At 41.0% G+C, this 13,971-nt stretch overlaps 3 protein-coding genes across 3 annotated transcripts; 2 read left to right on the forward strand and 1 right to left on the reverse strand.

The window, feature by feature from the left end:
• Nucleotides 1-4,424: 4,424 nt before the first annotated feature.
• ACRALDRAFT_1026460 (uncharacterized protein) lies at nucleotides 4,425-4,598 on the forward strand (the record flags this gene model as incomplete). Its single annotated transcript, XM_071014794.1, has 1 exon — nucleotides 4,425-4,598. A coding segment is annotated over one exon (174 nt), but the record flags the coding sequence as incomplete, so codon positions are not given.
• A 2,459-nt stretch (nucleotides 4,599-7,057) lies between these two features.
• ACRALDRAFT_1059126 (uncharacterized protein) lies at nucleotides 7,058-9,109 on the forward strand. Its single transcript, XM_071015977.1, has 4 exons — nucleotides 7,058-7,332; nucleotides 7,388-7,713; nucleotides 7,783-8,792; nucleotides 8,860-9,109. The coding sequence occupies exons 1-3, from the start codon at nucleotides 7,269-7,271 to the stop codon at nucleotides 8,401-8,403; spliced, it is 1,011 nt and encodes a 336-aa protein (XP_070880258.1). The 5' UTR covers nucleotides 7,058-7,268; the 3' UTR covers nucleotides 8,404-8,792; nucleotides 8,860-9,109.
• Nucleotides 8,596-9,073, reverse strand: ACRALDRAFT_2090580 (uncharacterized protein; the record flags this gene model as incomplete). The annotated part of the gene is made up of 2 exons (XM_071022571.1): nucleotides 8,596-8,792; nucleotides 8,860-9,073. Coding segments are annotated over 2 exons (411 nt in total), but the record flags the coding sequence as incomplete, so codon positions are not given.
• Nucleotides 9,110-13,971: the final 4,862 nt, after the last annotated feature.

A 13,971-nucleotide genomic window follows, 5' to 3' on the forward strand; every position in this document is an offset into this window, starting at 1 on the left:
GGGACTTCCTAAGTACTCTAGAGACTTCCTAAGTCTCCTAGGGGCCTCCTGAGTCCTCCAGGGTCCTCCCGAGTCCCCCGGGACCTTTAAGGGAACCCACGGACCTCCAGGGGAACCCACGGACCTCTCGAGCTCTCTAGAAACCCACGGACCCTCGCCTATACTTCTGGGATCAGGATACCAAATTAGCACTTTTAATAAGCCGCAGTATAGCCGAAGAAAAGGGTTATATATACTAGGCTGCCCGCCTCCCTCTTCCTTTCCTTTCTCTCTCTTTGTATCTCACTTCTGGAGTCTTTACAGTCTTCCCCAATTCAAACTGTCTCTTTTCTTCTAGATTTTCCTCTTCCGTTCCATCTCTCTATGAGCATTGTAGAAGAATAATTAACCCGGCGCCGTAGTCCTAGGCAGGAACCGTTTATATATATTGTATAGTAAAGGTATATATCTAGACGCGTTAACGATATTATATTATATTAAGGATAGGTTAAAGCGGGCATCGATCCCTATTAGTAATCTAAAGGAGTAGCCGGCGAGAGTAGCCACGTATATATTCTCTAATAAGACCTAATACTATTAATCTCCGCGAACTATTAATCGAACCTTATATGTCTATAGAAAGCTCTACTTATTAAATTTATAGGTTATTACCTGTATATAGCTAAGCACCTAAATACCCCTTCGCCTTAGCTTTTAGCACCGCAATCTATAAGCCTATCTCCTTATAAATCTTTAGATAGTCCTTTTAGGCTTATCGGAATAGGGCCTTATATAGGTAATCTTTAAGGTCTCGCTGGTTTTTCGGAGGGGCCGGCAGGTACTTACTATATAGCTTATAAGGTCGGGTCGCAGGAGTTATAGTCTTCGGAGTTACTCTTCGTGGTGCTCTCTCGAGTACCTTCTTAATTTTTAACTTCGTTAGCGGCTTACTATTTAAATCATAGACTATTAGGGTATATCTTCCGGCGTTAAACGCGGAGATCTAGATATGATTACTGCTGTAGCTTTGAAATGTAGCTCCCCCCTGCTCTATAGGTATGTAGCCCGTGAAAGCAGCCGCTATAAGCTCTACCTAAGGAGGGCGTCCGGTAGGGTAGAAAGGTGACTATCCGGGCGTTAGTAATGAATCGCGGCTATAGAAGAGTCCTTTTCTAGCTCCGGCCTTATAGGCTCTATAAACGGTTTTACCCCCTAAGCCTCGAGGCCGGCAGGCATAGCCCTTAGGAGAGGTTCGTTAACCTCGCTGCCCGACTAGACAATAGGCTCGAAGTATACTATTATATATATACTAGGCGATAAATCAGCTTTATTTTACGGCTCGCCTTGTTTAATTATATATATATTTAGTAGGCGAATCTAGTTAATAATATCTACTAGCTTTCCCTTCGTTAATTAAGGTATATCGTCTTTTAGGACCTCGAGGCTCCCGGTAAAATATCCTTATTTATTACAAAGGATATTATATATACGGATAATATGATTACTTGTAAGGCCAGGGACTTAAATACGGTAAATACTAGTTAATTCGTATCCTATAAGGTAGCCGATTTAGGCTCGCGGCGCTAGTTGATCTTAAAGCTTTCTAGATTTCATTAGGGCCGCCCTAGTTATAGAAAAGGTCTTATAGCCGTAGTCTCGAAGGTGAGCTAGCTACGGCTTACATTAATAACGGACTTTAAATAGGGTCTTCTAACCGAGTCGTTACTTAGGTATTCTGTTTTATATATAAGCGGCAGGTAGGTCGGCCTTAACCTATAAGGAATCAGGTAATCGGGAGTAGATTTGTATAGCTTATGCTTTAATCACGATAATAGCCCTAGATCTTTCGGTACCGCCGTTTTATACGGGGGTCTCTACTAAGGAGCATTCTAGTTGGATCCTAAATCCCTTAGCTAAGCCCTATATTTTAAGCAATTATATTAGTTTATTATTATACTGAAAGACCTATACCTAGCGATTAAACTAGCGCTAAACCTATCGGCTAAATTAAATAAGAACTATATAGATTTCGAAGGCCTTCTTCGATATTATAATATAACAAGCAATAAAGCCGCTATATCGACCTATAAAGAATATGATCCGTATATAGCCTTCTACGATTATTAGGAAATCTGTGAAATTAATGGCCTACCTCCCGCCGGCGTAGATTAGAGCTATTCGGGTCCGCTAGCTAATTTCATATAGGATCTTAGATTAAATATAAACGTTACAGTTTATTATTTCTAACCGCTTAAGTTTAACGCCCTATAACTACTCTTCTAGTTACCTTATTATATTAGAGCTAGTATACCCTAAACGGAGATACTATAGATTACTATTAGCTTAGCTGGCTTTTCTCTTAATCGGTTTATAAAAAGACTCCATCTTATTAGTCCGTAAATAGATTAGTGACATAGAATACTATTAGCCTAGAAGAGTAGTACTTATAGGGGCGTTAGTAACTAGAAAAAGCTCTATAACAGTTTAATCGTAGTAGACACTTAGCTTAGAGAGGATTAATAGATTATAGCGCCTTATATGATCGTTCGGCGGTTCGTAATCTTACTAGTAACTGTTCTAACGTATCTTTTTAGCAGATACTAGGTTATAGATAAAGTCTTTATAGTAGGCTATATACTTTAGCCGGAACTTAATCACGCCATTTATTCCTTCTATTATTATAATAACGTCTCTATATCCCTTACTTAGAACCGGTATAATACCAGCGATTATAATATTACTAGGGCAGGCCGGGCTATTATCTGTAAATCTGCTTCTATTATGAAAGATATAGGAGCTAGCATCTAAGTCCAGTATAACGGACTCCTATAAAGAATATACGGCCGCTAAGAGGGTAGCCGCCGGGGCTTTAAGCCGATATAACTCTATATCTATATATAATTATACCTCCTCTATAACTTCGTTATTATTATTATAACCGGTCCTCTTCTTTTTATTCCGGGACCTAATCCTCTCCATGGCGTCTTATAGATCCCGGTCTATTTTAGGGGACTTCTCTATAAGCCTCCTAATAGAGTCGCTAGCTTAAAAGCCTACTAGCGCTAACTCTAGAAATAATATCTAGTAGCCTTATAGATCGTGACCGCGCTAATAGTATACGGGACACTCGTCTTTATTAAAAAGGGATTATCTATGCTTTAAGCTTATACGGTTAGTTAGTGTTTTTTTAAGGTAAGCGTTACGGCCTCGCTAGGCTTTATTACGGTCACTCCTCCCGGCCCTCTATAGTCTATTATTATCGTTATCTTCTCCTAGGTTTAGGGCTAGGAAGGCTATAGCCCTATAGCTTTAAGCGGGTAGCGCGTTAAGTTATTCCGCCGCCTTTTTCCTTTTAGCGATAAGGGTTATTATCGTTACTATCTTAAGGTCTAGTATAGCATTTTTTATATCTACCTAATTACCTAGGGCAGGTCGTATAGCATTAAAGAAAAATCGTTAATCCAGATCTCCTAAGAGTTACTATATATCCCGATATTATAATAGCTTTAAAGCATGTCCTACTAATAATCTAGCTAGGCGACCACCTTCATTAGGTTATTAGGCGGCTTACTCTTATATAGATTAGAGGCAGGATATTCCGACTATACCACTTAGATATTCCGACTATAGTTCTAATTGGACCCACGTTTCTAACTAATCAAATTTATTTCTAACTATAATTCTACCTTCTATATTGGTTTTACTAAATCGTTAATTCTATATATTAAGATATTATTAATTCCATCCATTAAGATATCGTCAATCAAAGCAATCAAGATATCGTCAATCAAGGTAATACAGTCATGTTACGATAGCGCTACTACCGCCGATCTTCTTTGCCCTAGGCTATAATGATTTCGACGATCTCTTAGCCTCCGTAAATAACTACGTGAAGGAATATGGATACGCTATTATAATCCGACGATCCTCTAATAAGGATAAAAAAAAGCGGCTGATACTAACAGAAGGAGCTCTGCTATGATCGTGGCGGTACTTTACGGGAATTATAAGCTACTAGCGCTCGGCTAACCATATCGTTAAGGAAGGTGAAATACTCTTTTATTATCGTAGTAACCTTTAAAGATAACAGCTGGTTTATAGATATATCGAACCCTGACTATACTCACGACGCCACGCTTAATATTATATCGTATCCGATCTATCGTAAAGGAACCTAGTCCCTCGAGTAACGCGAAGAAATCCGTTAACACTTTAAAACCAGCCTCGCCTCTGCCCGCGATATTACGGCGTTTATACGCGAGAAGTATCCTAACTAGACTTAGGTATATAACGATATTCGTAATAAGATATCTAAAGCTTATAAAGAGTCCCTTACAGGTTATACGCCTACATAATCCCTTATCCGTGAGTTCCGCGATCATAATATTAAGCATTTTATCTAATAGTTAGGTGGCCACGTTATAGCGATCCTTTAGATAATACTATGGTATAAACATATACAGAAGCGTAACTATAAAGTGATCTTTATAGATAACACGTATAAAACTAATCCATTTAAGATACCGTTAATAGATATCTACGGGGTATCTAATATCGGCTCTATATTTAACGTTAGGTTTGCCTTAATAAATAAGGAAGATATAGAGACGTGTATATAGTTAATAGAACGCCTTAAGGAACTTCGTTGCTAGCTCTTAATCCCTCGCCCATATCTTATTATTACTAATCTTAATCGGGCTTTAAAAAACTCTATCACGAGTATCGAGGATAGCGTCGAATAGCAGATCTACGTATAGCACGTTAATAAGAATATCGTAGGTAAGGTTAAAGATAGATAGCTTTAGGAAGGCGATTATCCGGAATAAGAATGGTAAGAGTTTAAGGCTCGCGACGCACCTCTTTTCGGCGAACTTAGTATCGTAGACCAATACGAAGTCTATATCTCCCTGCTAAGGTAATCTGATATTCTATATAACCCTTATAGCTTATTAATAATATAAAAGGCAGTTATTTACGCGAAGACGGAAGAGGACTTTACGTAGGCGTGGCTGTATCTGCTTAAGGAATTCCCCGAATAAGATAAGGTTACTTAGTATATCCTCTAGACGTGGCTGCCTTAGCGGAAGCAGTTTATAACTTACTAGATCCCGACGAACAGGAATTAAGCCCATCGCATAACGGCTCGGTCATAAGCTAACCATAGTCTAATTAAGGGATATCTGCTTAATTTATCTATAGATATAAAGTTTCTTACTAAGCGGATTAAGTTACTACTTAAGAATAATAAAGCGGATTATAAGAGGAACGAGTCTAATTAAGCCTAGCGTTAAATTAAGGATTATTGTATACGTAATTAGATAGGGGACGCGAGGCAACGCTATAATAGAGTTACCTTAAAGCTATTACTAAAGCAGTTTTATTACGCCGTCGGCGTTACGAATCTAAGGCGCCGGTAACGCTATATACTAGGCGATTTCGACAGTAATTTAGGGTACCTTACTAGTATAATATCGTGGCCCACGAATAATCTAAAACTCCCTTTAGCTATACCGACTTCTACCCTTACTAGTATCTTAGTAGTAACCTTAGGCAGGAGCCTAATAACGATATACGGCGGATCCTTAACCCTCTTATCGTGATCGTAGGACGTGGCCGGCCTCGTATTACGCTAGAAGATATCCTAATAGCTTTAATTCCTTCTTATAATCGTAACGTATAGAGATAAGCCTAAAGGACTCGGGCCCGTGAACTCTCTAAGTAGGAACTAAAGGAGTAACGGGCAGCGGCTCGGTAAGAGGAGGTGGCGGCATATTTTATAGCCTCGCGATAATAAGGGTTATAGTAATAAGGCGGCGAAGATATCCGTGGCCGTGGAAGAGGCCGTGGAAGAGGCCGTGGAAGAGGTGGAAGAGGTGGAAGAGGGCGTGGAGCTATTTCTTCTATAATCGGCTTTAATCGAACGGATAAGCTTATCCGTTAATTATAGCAGTAATAATAATAATAATAATAATAATGATAACAGCAGTAGTAGGAGTGGCTGGATATATAAGTGATAAGTGACGGGGAAGTGGATTCCGTAAAAAGGCCCTATTTAGTGGTAAATAGACACGAAATAGAATCGCTGGTCTTAATCGAGTAGTTAAAATCATTTCTAAGCGATTAAATTAATCTAAAGCGTTAAAAGGCGTTTAAAGGCGTTAGAGCGGTTTACGACCATACCTATATCAGTTATTCCGAAATAAGAAAAAAGTGGGTCTATATTAGAACTATAGTCGGAATATCTAAGTGGTATAGTCGGAATATCCTACCTTATAGATTATAGTTTTTTTAGAAGTCCTTTATACAGGTCGCGATATAGGGCGCCGCGTCGGCTTATACTACTATAAAGATCTTTTCCGGCGTTATACCCTTTATTAAGGCCATCCGTCTTTTCTTTATAATAGACTCTTTAACCTACTTAAATATAGCGTTAATACTCTTATAGTAGATCTTATAGTCTTTACGATCCTTTTTATATCGTCGGTAGTCTTTAGTATAGGCGGCTTTGCCCGTAGTAGTTAGCTCGGAGATATTAATAGGGTGCTCGTTTAGGTTAGCGATAGAGGCGTAGGAGGTAAATTCGGGACGGCGAGCTTATTACGGGTAAGGGATCGGATCGTTAGGGTATAGGAAGTCCTAGACTCTGTTACTACGGGCCATGACTTTGTAGAGGCGTCGCTATAGCTCCTAATCATCGTGGCTTGTATAGATAGTTATATTCGAGGTTATAGTGATCGTTATAGCTATAGGCAGCTTAGCGTAAATAGCGTTAATAGGTTATTAAGCGAAAATAAGACTCTTAATTATTATAAATAGCGTATAACTTAATTACGTAAAATTAGACGATTAATCTATTAATTTAATTGACTTTATAGAAAATCCTAATTAAAGTGCTAAAATCCTGCCCTTATTCCTACCATAGGTCCACTCCTATTTTCGGGCCCGGGATAACTCGTTCCGAACCTGTTTCGGGCCAGCCTATACGATACTTTCCCCCCTGTTTCGCCTATTATAAACAATATCGTAGGCTAGTATCTTTTTATAGTCTATAATCAACATAAGTCTCCTTTCGTATCTTATTCGTGTTCTGACAGTAACACTTCCTTCCTGTATCTGGATCTCTTTTGTTATGCGGCCTGTTCATCCACCCCGAGATAACGCCTCATGCGATTCTACGTGTAGTTCCTGTCATCTCGAATTCATGTTTCGAGCATAGCCGCTCTGCTCCATTTGCCTCTTTCTATGCCCTCTCTTGTTGAAGTTGTCATATTGTTGCTTCCATGGAACCAATGCGCTTTGCACAGCTTGTAATTGGCAGTCCAGGGTCTGGCAAAAGCACATACTGCGATGGAAGTGAGGAGAGCAACCCATACGCTATTCTGATGTCGACACCGCTGATTCTCTGCAGTGCATCAGTTTCTCGGTGCAATCGGCCGTGCCTGCTCTGTTGTTAATCTGGATCCTGCGAATGATCACACGAATTATCCTACAGCGGTCGATATTCGCGATTTAGTGAAATTAGAAGACGTCATGGGCAAAGATTGCCTTGGTCCAAACGGTGGCAATTTATACGCCCTAGAAGAGCTGGAACAAAACCTGGCCTGGTTTGAGGACAAGCTCAATGATCTCGGCGAAGACTATGTTATATTCGATTGCCCAGGTCAAGTCGAACTTTACACGCATCATCACGCCTTGCGAAAAATCTTCCTTCGGCTACAGAACATTGGCTACAGGGTAAGCCGATCGATGCACCACGATGGTCACATGCCCTGCCACTTATGGATGCGCGCTGAACGCATGCAGCTAGTTGTTGTTCACCTGTCCGACTCCCTGTGCCTCACCCAGCCGTCTCTATACATCGCGAACCTCCTCTTGTCCTTACGTGCCATGCTGCAAATGGACTTGCCACATGTCAATGTCCTGAGCAAGATCGACAAGCTCGCGTCATACAATCCTCTTCCCCATAACCTCGACTTTTACACAGATGTACAAGATCTATCGTACTTGGTACCATATCTCGAAGAAGAATCCCCAACGTGGCGAGGTGACAAGTTTACCCGACTCCACAAGGCAGTGGCGAACATGATCGAGAGTTATGGATTAGTTCGATTCGAGGTCTTAGCCGTGGAAGACAAAAGGAGCATGATGCACTTATTGCGAGTCGTTGATCGGGCCAGTGGTTATGTTTTTGGTGCCGAGGGCGCAAATGACACTGTCTGGCAGGTTGCTATGAGGAACGAATCTTCCTTGCTGGATGTGCCGGACATTCATGAGCGCTGGGTTCAAAACAAGGACGAGTACGACAGAGTAGAGCATAAGGAATGGGAGGATCAGGTCGATAAGAATAAGAGGTACCAACGACAGCCCGACGGCCAGACTGCCGCCGCGATATCACCCGCTGATGAACCCAAATTCGAAGTCTGACGGTTCAGAGATATACAGGCATTAATGTGCGTCGAAATTGACATTATTTCTTGAACTTGTGTTCATTCGACACCTTGCCGGTCGCTGTCACCGTCACCGCAATTGTCGTCTCATTTAAGAGGCTTATTGCCCATGTGGCGATAAAGACGAAACAAAGGGACAATGCGCTGTCGAGGCAGCCAATACGAAGTGTCGCGCTTGTCGCATGGCCTCTTGTTCCGCTTTACGAATGGTGCCACTCACTCGCACCACTTGAAATGTGCATGGTTTCCGCTCGCCAGTGCTGAGTGTAAGATAAGTCATCGTGGAGAGAGCAGCCCAAATTAGGCGATAGTGAGACCTCCTGACTTTGAGAATGAAGGTCGAGGTCGCCTTTGACAGATATTTGACTAATTGTTACTTAGCACACTGGTATACGCAAGAGACTTTACCACTGCCAGCAAGGACAAGGATTACCAATGGCGTTCGCTTCAATGGTTGCGGATCCAAGGTCCCCAAACAGTGCAGACATCTGACTCTGAATACCTCCTAAAACAGATCTAGTAGTAAGAGTGTTCGGGACTGGTTGGTGTATATGGAGGACATCGGCAACATCTGTGGGGAGAGGTTTGGCAGAGTATGTGGGAGTGAGGATATTGATAAGCAGATATCTTTCTTTAATACGAGCCATCTTGCACGGCAGTAAATCTGTTGATTTACTTGACTCTGAGGAAGAGTGTATAGTTTGTATGGCATCGGGTGTTGTCGCACAGGCTGGCCCGAAGCAGGTTCCGAACGAGTTATTCCGGGCCCGGAAATAGGAGTGGGTCTGCCGCAGGAATAAGGGCAGGATTTTAGCACTTTGATCAGAGATTTCTATAGAGGTAATTAAATTCATAGATCGATCGCCTAATTATATAATTGAGTTATACGCTGTTTATAATAACTAAGAGTCTTATTTTGCTTAATACCCTATTAAGTTCTATTTACGCCAAGCTGCCTATAGCTATAACTATTACTATAACCTCGAATACGACTACCTATATAAGCCATAAAGACTAGGAGCCCTAGTAACGTCTTTACGAAGTTAGGGCTTATAGTAGCAGAGTCTGGGATTTTCTACGCTCTAATAATCCTATCCCTTACCCGTAGCGAGGAAACCGCCTCGAATATACCTCCTACGCACCCTATTAATATCTCCGAGCTAACTATTATACGTAAGGCCGTCTATACCGAAGACTAACGACGATATAAAGAAAATCGTAAGGACTACGAGACCTATTAAAAGGATACTAACGCTATACTTAAGTAGATTAAAGTGTTTATCGTAGCGACGAGACAGAAGACCCTAATAAAGGGCATTATGCCGGAAAAGATCTTAATAACTATATAAGCCGATACCGCGCCCTATATCGCGACCTATATAAAGGACTCCTAAAAGAACTACGATCTATAAGAATAAGCCGCCTAATAACCTAAGCAAGGTGGCTCCTAGCTAAATAACTAGCAGAATCTGATTTAAAGCTACTATCCTATCGGGATCTATAGTAGCCCTAAGGAGATTTAGATTAACGACTTTATTAACGCTATACGACCTGCCTAATATACACTAACCGTATATATATCTGGCCAGCCAGTACTATAAGACCTATAAGAGAATTTAAGTAGGGTAACCTTAGGGTATAGTAAATAATATATAAATAGGATAGATTATCTAAAGAAGAGGGCGAGGTTCTTGCTCTATATAGCTACGGGGAAACCTCGGGCTATTTATAGCTAGGCGCGATACGGGTTCAGTGCTAGTATAGTGCTAGCCCTAATCTGGAGCTATATAGTTTAGTTCCTAGTATAGTGCCGGATAATAGTGCGTAGTATATAGCCCCGGAGACATAAAGCCCTGCGTCCTGCGGGCTTCCCCTCGCCTTATAGTCTACGACGTCTAACCCAGACTCGGCATAGCCTATTATTATGCTAGTAATAGGTAATAGTTATAGTCAGAATCTTTTCTATTTTAGGCAGAGCTAAACGAATAAAACACAACAGAACTATAGTAGATAATAGCGCTTTATAGCGTGATTCCTAACTTCGTTAGGCTCTGTCTATAGCGCTAATAAGTGCGCCCGGCCGCCTATCCCGCCATTATAGAATTGCTAACCTAGTAAGGAAAATAACCGAGTAAAGATAAAGGGAGGTATTATAAGACCTCGATATCTGGCGCTCCCGTGCCAGGGGCTTTTCGTGTAAAGAGTAAAGAGACGTTATAAGATAATCAAAGACAGGATAAACTAATGGGTTGAATTAGGAGTTAGATTATTCGCTGAACCTCTAAGTTAGGAGTTTAGCTTCACCTATCCTTTATATAGATAACCAGAGTCTTCTCCCGAGAACCTCGCATAATCCCCTCGAAGATACTCCTAGGACCACGATCTATCCGCCAGTAGTCCCCCCTATTATACTATACTAAGTCGACCCGAATTGTACTAGCCCCGGGGCCGACCCAGTAATCTATTTCCGAATATAATAACCCTATCTAATCTCCTTCGTAACTATTAAGATATATTATCTTCTCCTGCTTAGGCTATCCCTGACTTTAATATATTATACTTATAATATCACGCTATAACGAAAGGAAAGTCTATAGACTTTAGTTAAGGCAAAGATATCACAGAAAAGGCTTAATAGCTTAGTATCGCAGAGGGATCGCAGTATATTCGTTAACTAAGCGCTGACTTCAAACCAAGACTTTAACTTAAGGGATTAAACGGATCCCTTAACGTACGCGCAGAGATAGGTTTAGATCGGTGGTCCGTGCGCGGCCATCGGTCCGACTGCATGCCGATAGGTCTGCGATCATCTCGTTACACTGCCCCCCCCCTAATAAGTCTAGTCCTATAGACTTACATTATCGTGATGCCTTTAATTACGCGTTTATCGCGATTAAGTATCTCTCTCTATTTAGTTCTATATAAGCCCTTATTAAAAACACGTAGGAAAAAAAGAGTGGCCGCTCCTTTATTTACCTGCTTATTAGCGTTCTATCGCCGACTATATACCTCGTGATTTATCCGAATATTATTATAGAAACTCCGCGATACTTATTATTATTACTTATAGTTATCTAACCTTTCGCGGATATTATACCTAACCTTAAGTAACCGTTTAGCGATAAGTATATAATTCCTCGCGTAATTTCCCTTTTAGCTCCTAATTTTCTTCCTATAACTATCTTCTATTATTATAATCGCCGACCTCTCGCCGATTATTCATTTTCCTCTTTATCGCTATTATTACTATTATTATTAATAACGCCGACTAATCGTTATTATATCGTCGGTTAATTTATAGGTTATTATAGCTCTTTATAAGCTTAAATATAACGCCGATAAGGGCTAGGAGTCGGTTATTAGGGATAAGGCTCCCTGCTTATTTTATATATCCTATTTAGACTTATATATCGGTATCGATTACCTTAATAAAGCTAGTAACGGCACGGGCGCTAGTCGCTACGTTACCTATACCCGCGGCTATTAATAGTATACCGCTATAAGTCCGCCGACCGTTTAGCGTTTTACCTACGCTAATTAGCTATTGGATTCCGGATTTCCTACTAGGCGCTACTTAGTTACTATAGAATAGCAGTAAGCGCGTTTATATAGTGGATAATAACTTAACGCTAATAGCTCGGCGCCGCGCCTTTAAGCGTATTTCTAAGGCCTATAAGTGGTTTCGCGTGGTTATAGACCGCGGTAAGAAAAAGCTTACTACTAAGGATATAAGTCTAATCGCCGACCGTTCGGTTATTCGTTCTAATAGTTAGTAGTCTTAAATACTAGTCCTAGACGAAATTTCGTCCTTACGTTCTATAATAACGGTTAACTTTATACACCGTCTTAGTCGTATTAATAACACTAAAGCTTCGGCGCTTTTAGATTAGACTCGTCCTCCTTATAAAGGAGACCTTCGCGACGTTAAGTCACCTATTATTTTTATTAAGGATTTAGCGACGAATAGTTACTATCCTTTTAATCGCGAGGACCGTTTACGGGGCCTCGACGCCTTTCCGTTATTAGACGGTCTTACCGGCCTCCTATCGGCTATTAATAATCCTTAACGCCCCGCGCTCGCGTATCGTTTCGCTGGTTATTTTATAGCTACTCGCTATAGCCACGCTTCCCCCGTCGCTAGCGATAATAATCCCTTTACTAATAGTTCCGACGAAGCTATCGCGCCCGCGCTTTATCCCGCTATAAGCCGCCCCCGCTATCCTACGTATCGCTATACCGTAGCCGCTTTATCGGCAGATAATTAAGCTTCCGGCGAGGCCGACTATATACCGCCCGGCCCTGCTTATACCTCCTCCGATAAGGAAGATATCCCTTAGTATCGTATCCGTACGCCCCGTCGTCGCCTATCCGCCGAATAGTCGGCGATTAATAATAACGGCTCCGATATCGACCTTAGTAACCTACCCGGCCCCTTTTAAGCCGATAGCCGTTATATATCCGGCGTTTCGTCTAGTAATAAAACCGACTTCTATGGTTTTAGCGACTAATTAATTTTTTTTTATTCGCTAAGTAATCGCTAGTAATAATCGCCTATAACGGCGTTAAACTTTATTCTAATAGTTTAGGATTTAGAACTAGTCGGAGCTTAATTCTATTTATTTAGTTACTATAAGGAAAAAAGGTTATTATAACCTATAATTAAGTTCTTATTTTTATATCTAACGCCCCTTTAGCGCCTTATACTATCTTGTAGTCGTCCCACTTTTTATATATATGCTTTTTATGGTTCTAATACCTTTTCCGGATCCCTAGAGCGTTTTCTAGGTAGTCTTCTGGTTCCTAGGTATTATACTCTACCGGCTAGCCTACCCACTTTATAAGATAAAACGTTTTCCCTTATTCTTTTTTATAACTAACGATATCTTCTACCTCCTATTTATTTTACTCCTCCTCTAAAAGCAGGAGATCCTTCGCCGATAGCTCTACGGCCACTCGGTCTTTCCATGGTTTTAATAAGGATACCGGGAATATATCGTGTATCCTTATATACTACGTAGGAAGGCGAACCCTATACGCCTACTCGCCGATCCTCTTAGTTACCTATACCCGAATATATCGCGGTGCTAGCTTTAACCCTTACCGGAATCGGAAGTTCCGTGTAAATAGCCTAATAATATCGCCTACCTTATATTACTATAGCTAATAGCACTTATTATAATGCCGGGCCTAGTACTCTATAGCACGCGCCTAGTATTCGCGGACCTTTCGCTAAACCTCCGCTAGCTTTTTAATACGTTCTTAAATACCCTATACCCGGGTATCGTCCCTAGGGCGGATATACTCTACTATACGTGGATAGTACCTGTATAATACTTTATATAGCGAGATACTAAGCGAGGAGTGCTTACTATTATTATAAGCAAACCCTGCTTCTAATAACTAAATAGGCTACTACGTTATCGCGTTACCGGTAATCGTTTATACGTACTTAATCAGGAACTAATATATTCGTTCCGTCTAATTATCCGTCTACGGGTAGTATACGGTGGATAGTCGCTAAGTGTTTACCTACTCACGGTAAAAC

The sequence above is a fragment of the Sodiomyces alcalophilus genome (genome assembly GCF_042370955.1).
Source record: "Sodiomyces alcalophilus JCM 7366 unplaced genomic scaffold ACRALscaffold_1, whole genome shotgun sequence".
Lineage (NCBI taxonomy): Eukaryota > Fungi > Ascomycota > Sordariomycetes > Glomerellales > Plectosphaerellaceae > Sodiomyces > Sodiomyces alcalophilus.

Bases quoted from the DNA above. Each gene is read 5' to 3' on its own strand.
- ACRALDRAFT_1059126 (XM_071015977.1), top strand. From the start codon at position 7,269: ATGCGCTTTGCACAGCTTGTAATTGGCAGTCCAGGGTCTGGCAAAAGC. The intron at 7,333-7,387 runs GTGAGGAGAGCA...GATTCTCTGCAG, and splicing joins AAGCACATACTGCGATGGAA to TGCATCAGTTTCTCGGTGCA. The intron at 7,714-7,782 runs GTAAGCCGATCG...GAACGCATGCAG, and splicing joins TACAGAACATTGGCTACAGG to CTAGTTGTTGTTCACCTGTC.